Consider the following 13,113-nt stretch of genomic DNA (forward strand, 5'->3'; position numbering starts at 1 on the left):
GCCGAAGTGTCACTGCACGAGCTATTTCCTGTTTGATCTGCTCGAAGGCTTGTTGTTGCTCAGGGCCCCACTCAAAACAGTCCTTTTTTCAGGTCATTCAATAGAAAGGGCTCACGAGCTGACTGTAACCTGGAATATGAATTCTCCAGAATCCCACAAGGCGTAGGAAAGCTTGTGTTTGTTTCTTGTTAGCTGGTGGAGACATAGTTGCCATCTTTTAGATCACATCCATAGGGACATGACAATATCCATCCTGCCGTATTACTGAATCGCCTGTGCAGGTCCCTTGACCTTTCTTCTTTTTATGGCAAAACCAGCTTTCAGAAGAATCTGAATTATTCTTCTTCCCTTCTCAAACAGTTCTTCTGCCTTGTTTCCCCACACGATGATGTCATTGATGTATTGCGGATGTTCAGGGGCATCACCCTGTTCCAGTGCAGTGTGGATTAGTCTATGACAAATGATGGGGCTGTGCTTCCATCCCTGGGGTATTCGATTCTAGGTGTACTGGCCACCCCTCCATGTGAAAACAAACTCTGCTGTTCTTCACAACGCAACAAGCTCACAACGAAGGGATCTTCCAAGAGGTGAAGGAGGGTAGATAGCTGTTTAATCTTCTCTGTGTTCATGGTGGCTACACCAAAAGCTCATGGGTAACCCTTTGGGTCCTTGAAATACCCTGTCCTGAGGTAATTTGTGCCAAGGATACACAGGGCCCCTGGATCAGTCACAATGGGTTGTTTTTTCATAGAATCATAGATTCATAGAATAGTCTGTGTTGGAAGGGACCTTCAAAGTCATCTAGTCCAACTCACCTGCAATGAGCAGGGACATCTTGAACTAGATCAGGTTGCTAAGAGCCTCATCCAACCTGACCTGGAATGTTTCCAGGGATGGGGCATCTACCACCTCTCTGGGCAACCTGTTCCAGTGTTTCACCACCTTCATTGTGAAAAATTTCTTCCTTATATCTAGACAAAATCTGCCCTCTTTTAGTTTAAAACCATTACCCCTTGTCCTATAGCTATAGGCCCTGCTAAAAAGTCTATCCCCATATTCTTATAAGCCCCTGTTAAGTACTGGAAAGGCTGCAATAAGGTCTCTCCAGAGCCTTCTCTTCTCCGGACTGAACAACCCCAACTCTCTCAGCCTGTCCTCATAGGAGAGGGGATCAATTCCTCTGATCATTTCTGTGGCCCTCTTCTGGACCCTCTCAAACAGGTCCAGGTCTTTCCTGTGCTGAGGGCTCCAGAGCTGGACGCAGTACTCCAGGTGGGGTCTCACCAGAGCAGAGGGGCAGAATCACCTCCCTCAATGTGCTGGCCATGCTGCTTTGGATGCAGCCCAGGATACGGTTGGCCTTCTGGGCTGCGAGCGCACATTGCCGGCTCATGTCCAGATTTTCATTCACCAGTGCCTCCAAGTCCTTCTCAGCAGGGCTGCTCTCACTCCCTTCATCCCCCAGCCTGTACTGATACCAGAGGTTGCCCCGACCCAGGTGCAGGACCCTGCACTTGGCCTTGTTGAACCTCATGAGGTTCACATGGGCCTATTCCTCAAGCTTGTCCAGGTCCCTCTGGATGGCATCCCGTCCCTCAGGTGTGTCAACCACACCACTCAGCTTGGTGTCATCTGCAAATTTGATGAGGGTACACTCGATCCCACTATGTCATTGATGAAGGTATTAAAGAGTACTGGTCCCAATACGGACCCCTCAGGGACACTGCTTGTCACCGATCTCCATCTGGACATTGAGCCACTGCCATCTGGATGCGACCATCCAACCAATTCCTCATCCACCCAAAAGTCCACCCGTCAAATCCATATTTCTCCAGTTTAGAGAGAAGGATGTTGCGGGGGACCATATCAAGGGCCTTACAGTAGTCCAGAGAGTTGACATCCGTAGCTCTTCCCTTGTCCACTGATGTGGTCACTCCATCGTAGAAGGCCACTAGGTTGGTCAGGCAGGACTTGCCCTTGGTGAAACCATGCTGGCTGTCTCAAATCACTTGCCTGTCCTCCATGTGCCTTAGCATAGCTTCTAGAAGGATCTATGATCTTCCCAGGCACAGAGGTGAGGCTGATGGGTCGGAAGTTCCCAGGGTCCTCCTTGCCACGTTTTTAAAAAATTGGTACAATGTTTCCCTTTTTCTAGTCTCCAGGGACTTCACCTGACTGCCATGACTTTTCAAATATCATGGAGAGTGGCTTGGCCACTACATCAGCCAGTTCCCTCAGGGCTCTGGGATGCATCTCATCAGGTCCCATAGACTTGTGCATGTTCAGGTTCCTCAGGTGGTCTTGAATCTGATCTTCTCTTACAGTGGGAGGGACTTTGCTGCTCCAGTCCCCATCTTGTGGTCCATCCCCTCGAGAGGTATGGGAAGAAACACTGCCAGTGAAGACTGAGGCAAAGAAGTCGTTGAGTACCTCAGCCTTCTCCTCAGCCGTTGTTACCAGTTTGCCAGTCTTGCTCATCAAGGGGGTATGTTTTCTTTGACCTTCCTTTTCTGGCTAACATACCTGTAGAAGCCCTTCTTATTGTTCTTTGCATCCCTTGCTAAGTTCAGCTCCAGCCGTGCCTTGGCCCTCCTGGCCTCATCCCTACACAACTGAGCAGTGTCCCTGTACTCTTCCCAGGATACCTGTCCCTGCTTCCACTGCCTGTGCATTTCCTTCTTGCCCTTTAGTTTGCCCAGCAGGTCTCCACTCAGCCATGCCAGTCTCTTGCCTTCCTTTCCTGATTTCTTCCACCTGGGGATCAAGAACTCTTGCACTCTATGGAAAGCATCCTTAAAGATCTGCCAACTCTATTCTGCTCCCTTGTCCCTCAGGGCAGTTTTGCAGGGGGTCCTATTGACTAACTCCCTGAAGAGGTGGAGGTTTGCTTTCCTAAAATTTAGGGTCCTGACTTTACTCTTTGCCTGTCCCCTATCCCTCAGGCCTGCGGACTCCACCAGTGCATGATCACGGAAGCCCACACTGCCTCCAATCTTGATGTCACCAATTAGCTCACTAGCCTTGGTGACCAACAGGTCCAGTGAGGCATCCGCTCTGGTAGGGCTGTCTATTATCTGGGATAGGAAGTTATCCTCCATGCACTCCAGGAGTCTCCTGGAATGCCTACAGCTTGCCGTGCTACTTTCCCAGCAGATATCGGGGTGATTGAAGTCCCCAGCAGGACGAGAGCCTGTGACCATGATGCCTCCTGTAGCTGGAGTGAGAAGGCTTTGTCAATAGGCTTCCCCTTGATCGGGTGGCCTGTAGTAGGCACCAACCACAGGGTTCCCTTTGTTGCTGTGGTCTGTGATTCTTACCCATAAGCTTTCGACCTGCTCGTGGCCATTCTTCAGAGACAGCTCTTCGCACTCTATCCATTTCTTGACTTAGAGGGCAATGCCTCTGCCCTTCCTTCCTCACCTGTCCCTTCTGAACAGCCTGTAGCCATCGATAGCCACACTCCAGTCGTGGGATTCATCCCACCAGGTTTCCATAATGGCAACCAGGTCATAGCTTTCTACCAGCACAGTGGCTTCCTGCACCTCCTGTTTGTTGCCCATGCTGAGTGCATTGGTATAGAGGCACTTCATCTCGGCTGTTGGCTGTGTCACCCTCTTAGAGGAACTTCCTTTAGTTCCTCGGAGGTCTTTGGTGCAACAGGCTGAGGGGCCTCGCTTGCACCCCATCCCTCTAACCTTGGTGTGTCATTGTGCAGCTTGTCGTGGGTGAGTCTGATATTCACAGAATCACAGAATCAATAAGGTTGGAAAAGACCTTAAAGATCATCAATCCAACCATCAATCCAACACCACCATGCCCACTAAACCATGTCCCAAAGTGCCACGTCTACACGTTTTTTGAATACTTCCAGTGATGGTGACTCCACCACCTCCCTGGGCAGCCTGTTCCAATGTTTGACCACTCTTTCAGTAAAGAAATTTTTCCTTATATCTAGTCTTAACCTCCCCTGGTGCAATTTGAGGCCATTTCCTCTTGTCCTATCGCTAGTTACTTGGGAGAAGAGACCAACACCCACCTCACCACAACCCCCTTTCAGGTAGTTGCAGAGAGCAATAAGGTCTCCCCTCAGCCTCCTTTTCTCGAGGATGAACAACCCCAGTTCCCTCAGCCGCTCCTTGTAAGACTTGTTCTCCAGACCCTTCACCAGCTTCGTTGCCCTTCTTTGGACATGCTCCAGCACATCAATGTCCTTCTTGTAGTGAGGGGCCCAAAACTCAACACAGGATTCGAGGTGCGGCCTTACCAGAGTCGAGTACAGGGGCACGATCACTTCCCTACTCCTGCTGGCCACACTATTTCTGATACAGGCCAGGACGCTGTTGGCCTTCTTGGCCCCCTGGGCACACTGGTGGATCATGTTCAGCTGGCTGTTGACCAGCACCCCCAGGTCCTTTTCTACCAGGCAGCTTTCCAGCCACTCCTCCCCAAGCCTGTAGCATTGCATGGGGTTTTTGTGACCAAAGTGCAGGACCTGGCACTTGGCCTTATTAAACCTCATACAGTTGACCTCAGCCCATTGATCCAGCCTGTCCAGATCCCTCTACAGAGCCTTCCTACCTCTGAGCAGATCAACCCCTCCCCCAACTTGGTGTCATCTGCAAACTTACTGAGGGAGCACTCAATCCCCTCATCCAGATTGTCGATGAAGATATTGAACAAGACCGGCCCCAAAACTGAGCCCTGGGGAACACTGCTTGTGACAGGCCGCCAGCTGGATTTAACGCCATTCACCACAACTCTCTGGGCTCAACCATCCAGCCAGTTCTTTACCCAGCGAAGAGTAAACCTGTCTAAGCCATGAGCCACCAGTTTCTCCAGGAGAATGCTGTGGGAGACAGTGTAAAAGGCTTTACTAAAGTCCAGGTAGACAACATCCACAGCCTTTGCCTCATCCACTCAGCGGGTCACCTGGTCATAGAAGGAGATCAGGTTGGTCAAGCAGGACCTGTCTTTCATGAACCCATGCTGGCTGGGCCTGATCCCTTGGATGTCCTGCACATGCCCTGTGAGTGCCCTCAAGATGAACCGCTCCATAATCTTCCCCAGTACTGAGGTCAGGCTGACAGGCCTGTAGTTCCCAGGATCCTCCTTCCAGTCTTTCTTGTAGATGGGCGTCACATTGGCAAGCCTCCAGTCATCTGGGTCCTCCCCTGTTAACCAGGACTGCTGATAAATGATGGAGAATGGCTTGGCAAGCTCTTCTTCCAGCTCCCTCAGTACTCTTGGGCGGATCCCATCAGGCCCCATAGACTTGTGGGTATCCAGGTGGCATGGCAGGTCCTTAACTGTTTCCTGCTGGATTATGAGGAGTTTATTCTGCTCTCCATCCCTGTCTTTCAGCTCAGGGAGCTGATTACCCTGCGGATACCTGGTCTGACTATTAAAGACTGAGGCAAAGAAGGCATTAAGTATCTTACCCTTGTCCTCGTCCTTGGTGACAATGTTCCCCCCACATCCAATAAAGGATGGAGATTCTCCTTGGCTCTCTTTTTGTTGTTAATATATTTATAAAACCATTTTTTGTTGTCCTTTACGACCGTTGCCAGATTAAGTTCTAGCTGGGCTTTTGCCTTTCTAATTTTGTCTCTCCATGACCTAACAAGATCCTTGTACTCTTCTTGAGTTGCCTTCCCCTTCTTCCAAAGGTGATAAACTCTCCTCTTTTCCCTGAGTCCCAGCAAAATCTCCCTGTTCAGCCAGGCTGGTCGTCTTCCCCACCAGCTTGTCTTGCGGCACATGGGGACCGCCTACTCCTGAACCTTTAAGATTTCCTTCTTGAAGACTGTCCAGAATTGTCCAAGATTTTCCAGACTGTCCAAATATTATCCCCCTCCCCCTTCAAATCTAGTTTAAAGCCATGCAGTTGTCTTCACTATGTATATTTCCTTACTCTAAACATTCAAAGGAGAGCTGTGAATCAATTAACTTTTATCTTAACGATGTTCTTAGTGCCTTATACCTTCCCCTTCTTCTAAAAGGCAAATTAAGAATGATTATTGACAAGATAGATGACTTAAGTTTATATTATATAGTGGTGAGATGGGGAGTGATAGTGAATCATAGAATATGCACCTTTTCTCTTTCCATCCATTGATTGAAATGTTCACCTGTCCCCATCCCAAAGACAATCTGGTAGGAAAAAAAGTTACTTGGTGTAACAGATCAGCATATAATGCTTAAATTTCTCATCTGCTTATCTTACTCTTAGAGAGCTATCAAAAGACTGTACCTTTACCATCCAAGTGTTCAGTTCCTTTTCATTCATGCAGCAGCAGCAGCAAGAAGTGACATTCACCTTTCCACAGAAGTGTATTTTGTCAAATAAAACCAATTTATTTCAAGTTCTTCATGTAACAGTGAGGTCATCATAAGGCAGAAAATGCACCTTTACTAAGGCCTTCCTGAAAAGATCTTTGACAACTTACTGACTGGCCATTAATGACAGACTGACAAATTCCTCTGTATAAAAAGAGAAGATCAATCTGAATTGCCAATATATTTTCTTTGTACTCTGTTTTCCATCTTCCTCATATAAAAAATTGAAATTAAATACATTTCTGAGAAATTTATACTTAGTTGCCTGGAATGGAAAAATTAGTCAAACCAATTAATGTTTTATAGTGGAAAGTGTTATCCAACATTTTCTTTAAATATACTGCCCATGAAATCTCCTTTCTTTTACCTGGTGCCCTCTTGAGCCTAAATCTGTCTTTGAATAGGGATTTTTCATGTGTCTCTGTGGTGGGTTAACCTTGGCTGGATGCCAGGTGCCCACCAAGTCGTTCTCTCACTCTGCCACTTCAAGAGGACAGGGTGAGAAAATAAGATGGAAAAGCTCATGTGTAGAGATAAAAACAGGGAGATGACTCAGAAATTACAATCATAGGCAAAACAGACTCGACTTGGGGAAAATTAATTTAAGTTATTGCTAATTAAAAATAGAGGAAGATATGGAGAAGCAAAAACAAAACTAAAAAAAACTTCCCCTCACCCCCCACCCCTTCTTCCCAGTCTCAGCTTCACTCCTGACTATTCTACGTCCTCCTCCCCCCACCCCCCACCCCACAAGTGGCACAGGGAGGATGGGGAATGGGGGTTGCAGTCGGTTCATAACATTTGATCTCTGCCATTACTTCCATACACTTTTCTCCTGCTCCAGCATGGAGTCCCTACCACAGGCTGCATTTCATCATGAACTGCTCCAGCATGGGTCCTTTCCATGGGGTACAGTCCTTCAGGAACAGACTATTCCAGTGTGGTTCCCCCACGGGGCCACAGGTCCTGCCAGAAAACCTGCTCCAGTGTGGGCTCCTTTCCACGGGCAGCAGTTCCTGCCGGGAGCCTGCTCGTGTGGGCTCTTCACAGGCTGCAGCTTCCTTCAGGTCATATCCACCTGCTCTGGCATGGGGTCCTCCATGGGCTGCTCCACTGTGGACCTCCATGGGCTGCAGGGGGACAACCCACATCACCATGGTCTTCACCACGAGCTGCAGGGGAATCTGTGCTCTGGTGCCTGGAGCACCTCCTCCCCCTCCTTCACTGACCTTAGTGTCTGCATAGTTGTTCCTCTCACATATTCTCACTCCTTTTTCTCACAGCTGCTGTTGTGCATTGTTTTTTACCCATGTTATCACAGAGGTGCTACCACTGTTGCTGATGGGCTCAGCTTTGGGTAGCAGCGGGTCTGTCTTGGAGCCAGCTGGAACTGGGGGAAGCCCCTGGTATTTTCTCAGAGATCCCACCCCTGCAGCCCCTCCCACTACCAAAACCTTGCCACATAAACCCAATACACGCTCCTTACGAAATTAAAATAAAAAAAAAAAATTTTTTCTTCTTTCCATTCCTTTTCTTCCTTTTAGACTCCAGGTGGAAGAGCCTTGTAGATGGGCAGAATGCCTCATAACCAAGCTTTCTTTCATGTTTTTATTCTGTGATACTACATCACAGTGACATTAGCACAAAGGACAAGTGCAAAACCTTTTAGCTGAGTTTGTCTTCAAAGTGCCACTGGGAGCTTATTTCCTTCCAACATAAGCTAGCAAAGTATCCAGTGAAATGAAGCATCTACCTTTAAAGTTTCTCAAAATAGGCCTTTGTAGAAAGGCAGTCATGCTTTCTCCTAGGATTGCATTGTTTTTTTAAGCTATGTGTGATGCAGGCATCCCACAAAGGGAGCAGACTGTTGTGTTTTGAAATTTATATGTAAATTCTGATTTAAAATCAGTGCAACAGTTTCACCTCTTGTTAATGGTTAAGTCCTTTAGCATGCTGCCTCCATAAATCTTTCTGATTTCATGCTCAGTAGAAATTTTCATAGCTTTACAGCAGACCTAATAAATTTCAGGCATATGTTGCATCACATTTGTTCATCTAATTAGTTAATAAATTAGTGTATCGATTAAATGGCTTTTTTATTTTGGTTTTCTGATTATGATTTTTCTCTTGGGTTTTTTTTCAGAATTCAGGGTCTGTTCACAATTGTAGACCTCAAGTAAAATCTAGGACTGAGAAAAATAAAAGTAATGCGGAAAGAACATAATTGTTAAATGCATATTTTTTAGAACGTCTTTCCAATAATTGAAGTATTACTTAAAGGACCCATAACATTAATTGAGTTGCATATATGATTATTCTTGCTGTGGGAAGCTGCTTATAAATGCAATTTTATACATATGATCTTGAAATTAATAAAGCAACTTTTAATCTTGTCATTTCCCTTATAAATGTGGAATGCAATTAATAATAATCTTGGCAGAGAAGCAAGGCTCTAGCATAAAAAATTGTTTACAAAATAAATGTATGCTATTAATGGACTCAAAATATGATAAAAAGGATTTTTCAATATGTGAAGACTAGTGAAATATTCAGAAATGTTAATTTAACACACATGTAAAACTGTCCAAAGATCTAATTTTCTCTGGAATATGTTTTTTTCTATCAGAATTTTGCCTGAAATTTCACACTGTGTTTTAATTCAATAAATATATGTAATAATACCTGCATGTCAGCCTTGTAAAGCACCAGCTACTTCTAACTGATCACTTCCACTTCAGCTGGAATTTGTGGTGCAGTTTCATGTAATCTCATTTTACTATGGGTTGCTGCTGAGAGGGGCAGTCACACTTTCTCTCTTGCTCCAACCACACAGCCCTTCTGTTTCCTATGTACAAATGTTACATGGCCCTTTTGCAAATGGAGTCTGTCTGGTGACCCAGTGGAAATCTAACCCTTCTGGTGGTGCTCAGTGGATGTAAAGTGGCAGGCATCCATATACTCCTCTGTGAACCACAGACAAACTCAAGCTGTTTCTGCTCCTTTTCAGGCAGCCTTCTTTCTCCATGTGTGTTTCTTATCTTTCCCCATTCTCTACTGAAAAAAACTGCATTCATTCCCAGTCACTTCCCTCTGCTGCTCTTTCCAAACTTGGTTCCCAGGGAAGATTTCATCCCAACTCAGCCTCTCTCTGGGAAGCTGCGCCTGGGCCACATGCATTTCACAAAGCAGGTGGTGATTTCTTAATAAAATATATGCACCGCTGTGATGTGTGGGGGTATATTACATTTTATTAGTTAATAAAAATTAATAATTATTAAAAATTAATTATTAATTTTAATTTACTTATTAATTAAAATTAATAATTCTAAAATTAATAATTATTTACATATATTACATTTTTAAGAGTACAGTCATCTGTGCCTTGAGTGATAACACCTATAAACTTTTATGTGAGACCTAACAAAATCATAATGAGAAAAAGGGAAGTTTGGGAATCATGTGTCAGAGCCACGAAGATGATTAAGGAGACTCTTTCATATGAGGAGAGGTTGGGAGAGATGCGACTCTTCAGCCTGGAGAAGAGAAGGCTCCGGGGGATCTTATCAGTGTCTATAAGTACCTGATGGGAGGGAATGAAGATAAGGGAGCCAGACTCTTCTCAGTATTGCCCACTGATAGGAGAAGAGGCAACGGGCACAAATTAAAAAACATTAAATTCCATCTGGACACAAAACCCCCACTTTTTTACTGTGAGGCTGGTCAAACACTGAGACAGGTTGCCCGGAGGGGCTGTGGTGTCTCCATCTGTGGAGATGTTCAAAGGCCGTCTGGACACAGGTCCTGTGCAACCCCCACCCTATTTGAGCAGGAGGGGTGGACTAGATGCTCTCAAAAGGTCCCTTTCAACCTCAGTGATTCTGTGATTCTGTCTTCTAAATAATTCTAAAGACAGACATTTTCCTATAAATATAAATATATTTTTTAAAGGCACTGTTTCAAACAAATAGGGAACTAGAAGATTATTTGAAAATACTTGAAAACAAACAGGGATCTTTTTAAAACTCCTTTTCATCTGCGATTCCTGAATGATTTACTCCAGACTTTTCAAAATAATTCTATAATAGGATAAGATGCTGCCTGATAAATTTCTGTTAGACTGGATTTCATCAAGTGAAGAAAATTAGGCTTGAAAAATAGGCACCATATGAAAAAAACCTTTCAAATTAAGTCTTGAAAAATTCTTTGATCAAGTCTGGCAAGCACTTGATGAATTATGAACAGGTTAATAAGAAACTATTTGAGGAGATATACATATAATTGTGATACCTTGATCCAGCTTTGGGATTAATCAGCTGTTCTTGTGAGTAAAAATTACACTTTTCTCATTGAATATATTTCTAATCTACCTGATAAATTGAAAGATGTCCTTTGAAATTATAACAAATTTGCATTAATCAATCACTGTTAATGCTTATTATCTTTGTTTCATCTTTTTTTTGTTTCCTAGTCTTATCTAGTTGTTGTTTTATATTAAACCATTGCAAACTAGCCGTCTTAGTATTTCTCAGCTAAATGTCTCAAAAGGTTAAGGGGAAAAAAACCCTGTTATGATATGGAACTAAGGAGTGACTTCTCAAAGCAGGCTGTACCAAGAGAAAGCAACTGTGATTCTTGTCTGTAACATAGGCTTCAACCTTAATTCAGAAACACCCTGGTTCTCCAGATGTCCGTATAAGCAGTTCAACCACCACTGGTGGAAGTGTACCTGAATACACAACTGACCTCACTTAGCCTCCTCTTGAAGTGCTTGCAATGTTTTTATCTATTTTTTGCCTTGACTTTTTAAATTTCTTTCTCTGTGGCTACCTAAGCCCTACGTTATCTTTCTATCTCCATCTTGTCAACTCCCCATGTCTTTAATTGTCTGGTCTGAAACTCCATCTCTCTGCACACACACTCTCTAAAGTTCCCCATTCACTCCAAATTAATTTTATCACATTTCTGTGATGGAGATGGTTAACTGCATAATGATGAGGACAAAATTTACTGGTGGAGAACACTCCATTAAACCTATATTGGCAAGCAAAAATCTTGAAGAGCAGAAACAGCTTTCCTACTATAGTGGTTGTATGGATGACCACTGTCAACTTGTAGAGGGTATGGATCAGAGCTAAGCAAGGCATCCCACTCTGGCATTGCACAGTGGGCAAGGGTGTGAACAAACTCCAGAGGTTTGGTGTTCTCCTTCAGCTGCTTTTGAAGATTATGTCCTTACAGCCCAGCTCTGCTTCCAGATACAGAGTGTAGCTCCCATGAGGAGGGTACTTCAGCTGTTTTTTCTGCCCCTGGAAAGACAGCAGGCTTGCAAGGTTGGCCCAAGGCATGACTGGGATATACTTACACAACAGTTTTGAGCATATCTGGCTTATAGCCACTCTTAGGCATGTCTGTGAACAGCTATGTGGGAATGGGCACAGTCTCAGCTTCCTCATGGAAGAATGGGGCACATGCTCTACCTAACAAGGATGCTCACTGGAGGTTGTACAGAGGCACATGCTAGCAATGTATTTGACTGTGAGTGCTTATGGGAGAATGGAGGACAAAAATTCTGTCCATAATGTAAAATTGGTTCAAAATCAAGAATTGATGTCCCAGACTTCTTTCTGTTGCTGTGGATTACATATCATTTTAGTATGTCTTTGTTACATACTGTGTGTGTTTCCAGTGGCTAGAAAGTCTGTCATGATGGTTCTGATAATAATGTTAAAATGTGTTTGGGGAAAAATTGTAACAAGGGCATTAATTTGCTATGGGGAGGTACATAGTGCAAGATATTGTGGATAATTGTGGTTTTAGCACCTGAGGATAAGCAAAGTCAATGCCTTTAAATCCCAGCAATCTGAGTTGGTGGATTATCTTGCTTACTTGAAAAAAATGTTTGTCTGACTGCAGGCATGGAACCCGTTGTGCTGGAGAAGTGGCAGCCACTGCAAACAACTCACACTGCACAGTAGGAATCGCCTTTAATGCCAAGATTGGAGGTATGTGAAACAGTCTCCTACAAAAAAAAAAGGTAACTAAAGAGTCATTTGTACCAAATGGTACATTCAGAGCTTTCTAAACAAGAGAAGGAGATTTGTATAGATAACAATTGTACTTGTAGCATGGTAGTTAAATAACAGTACCGAAGGAATTTGTCTGCAGTGACACTTCTCCAGTGTTCCCTGGGACACCACCTCTCAGTACACACAGAAAATAGAAAGCAAGGCCTTCGATGAAAACACAAAACTCAGAATTAGGACATTTGGGTTTTCTCACAAATTCAAAGCTTTAACTGAGCTTTGACAAATCAGAAGAAGTAAATGTACACATCACAAATGTTCACTTGCATATTGATCCCAAAAAACCCAGACATAGTTGTAAAACTAAAAACATTTCTGTGTTGTTTGGCTGTGAGATTCCCAAAGTTGTTTTAACGGCTTTTTTATAAAGTTCATACTGAGATCACTGGACAAGTTTATCTCACAAAACATGAGTAGCATTTGTGTGAACTTAGAAATCACTTTTCATTTTCAATTCGAGTGAGGAAAATAAAATAGACCCTCTATCAACAAAGCAACCCCTATACCTTTTGTTAACTGAAAGATAAGGTCTTGGTAAACACTCAAGTTAATTCAGTCTGAACTCATGAGCAAAGTAGAATGTGTCTATAATTAAAATATGTAAATTTGGTTTATAAATAGCAGTGGCCTTTTAAAGGGGAAAAGGCTTCCAACTTGTTAATTGTGGAAATGATGGGTATTCCCTACTATCATA

At 44.0% G+C, this 13,113-nt stretch overlaps 1 protein-coding gene across 1 annotated transcript in view; it reads left to right on the forward strand.

Moving 5' to 3' along the window:
• Window positions 1–13,113, forward strand: part of LOC309415057 (proprotein convertase subtilisin/kexin type 5-like) — a gene marked incomplete at both ends in the record, with an annotated part of 280,059 nt that overhangs the window by 93,979 nt on the left and 172,967 nt on the right. The window contains one exon of the mRNA XM_082012448.1: window positions 12,250–12,338. Coding sequence (XP_081868574.1) covers window positions 12,250–12,338 — 89 coding nt within the window. The remainder of the gene's footprint in view (window positions 1–12,249; window positions 12,339–13,113) is intronic.

Source organism: Phaethon aethereus, assembly GCF_964289735.1.
Source record: "Phaethon aethereus genome assembly, chromosome: W".
Taxonomy (NCBI): domain Eukaryota; kingdom Metazoa; phylum Chordata; class Aves; order Phaethontiformes; family Phaethontidae; genus Phaethon; species Phaethon aethereus.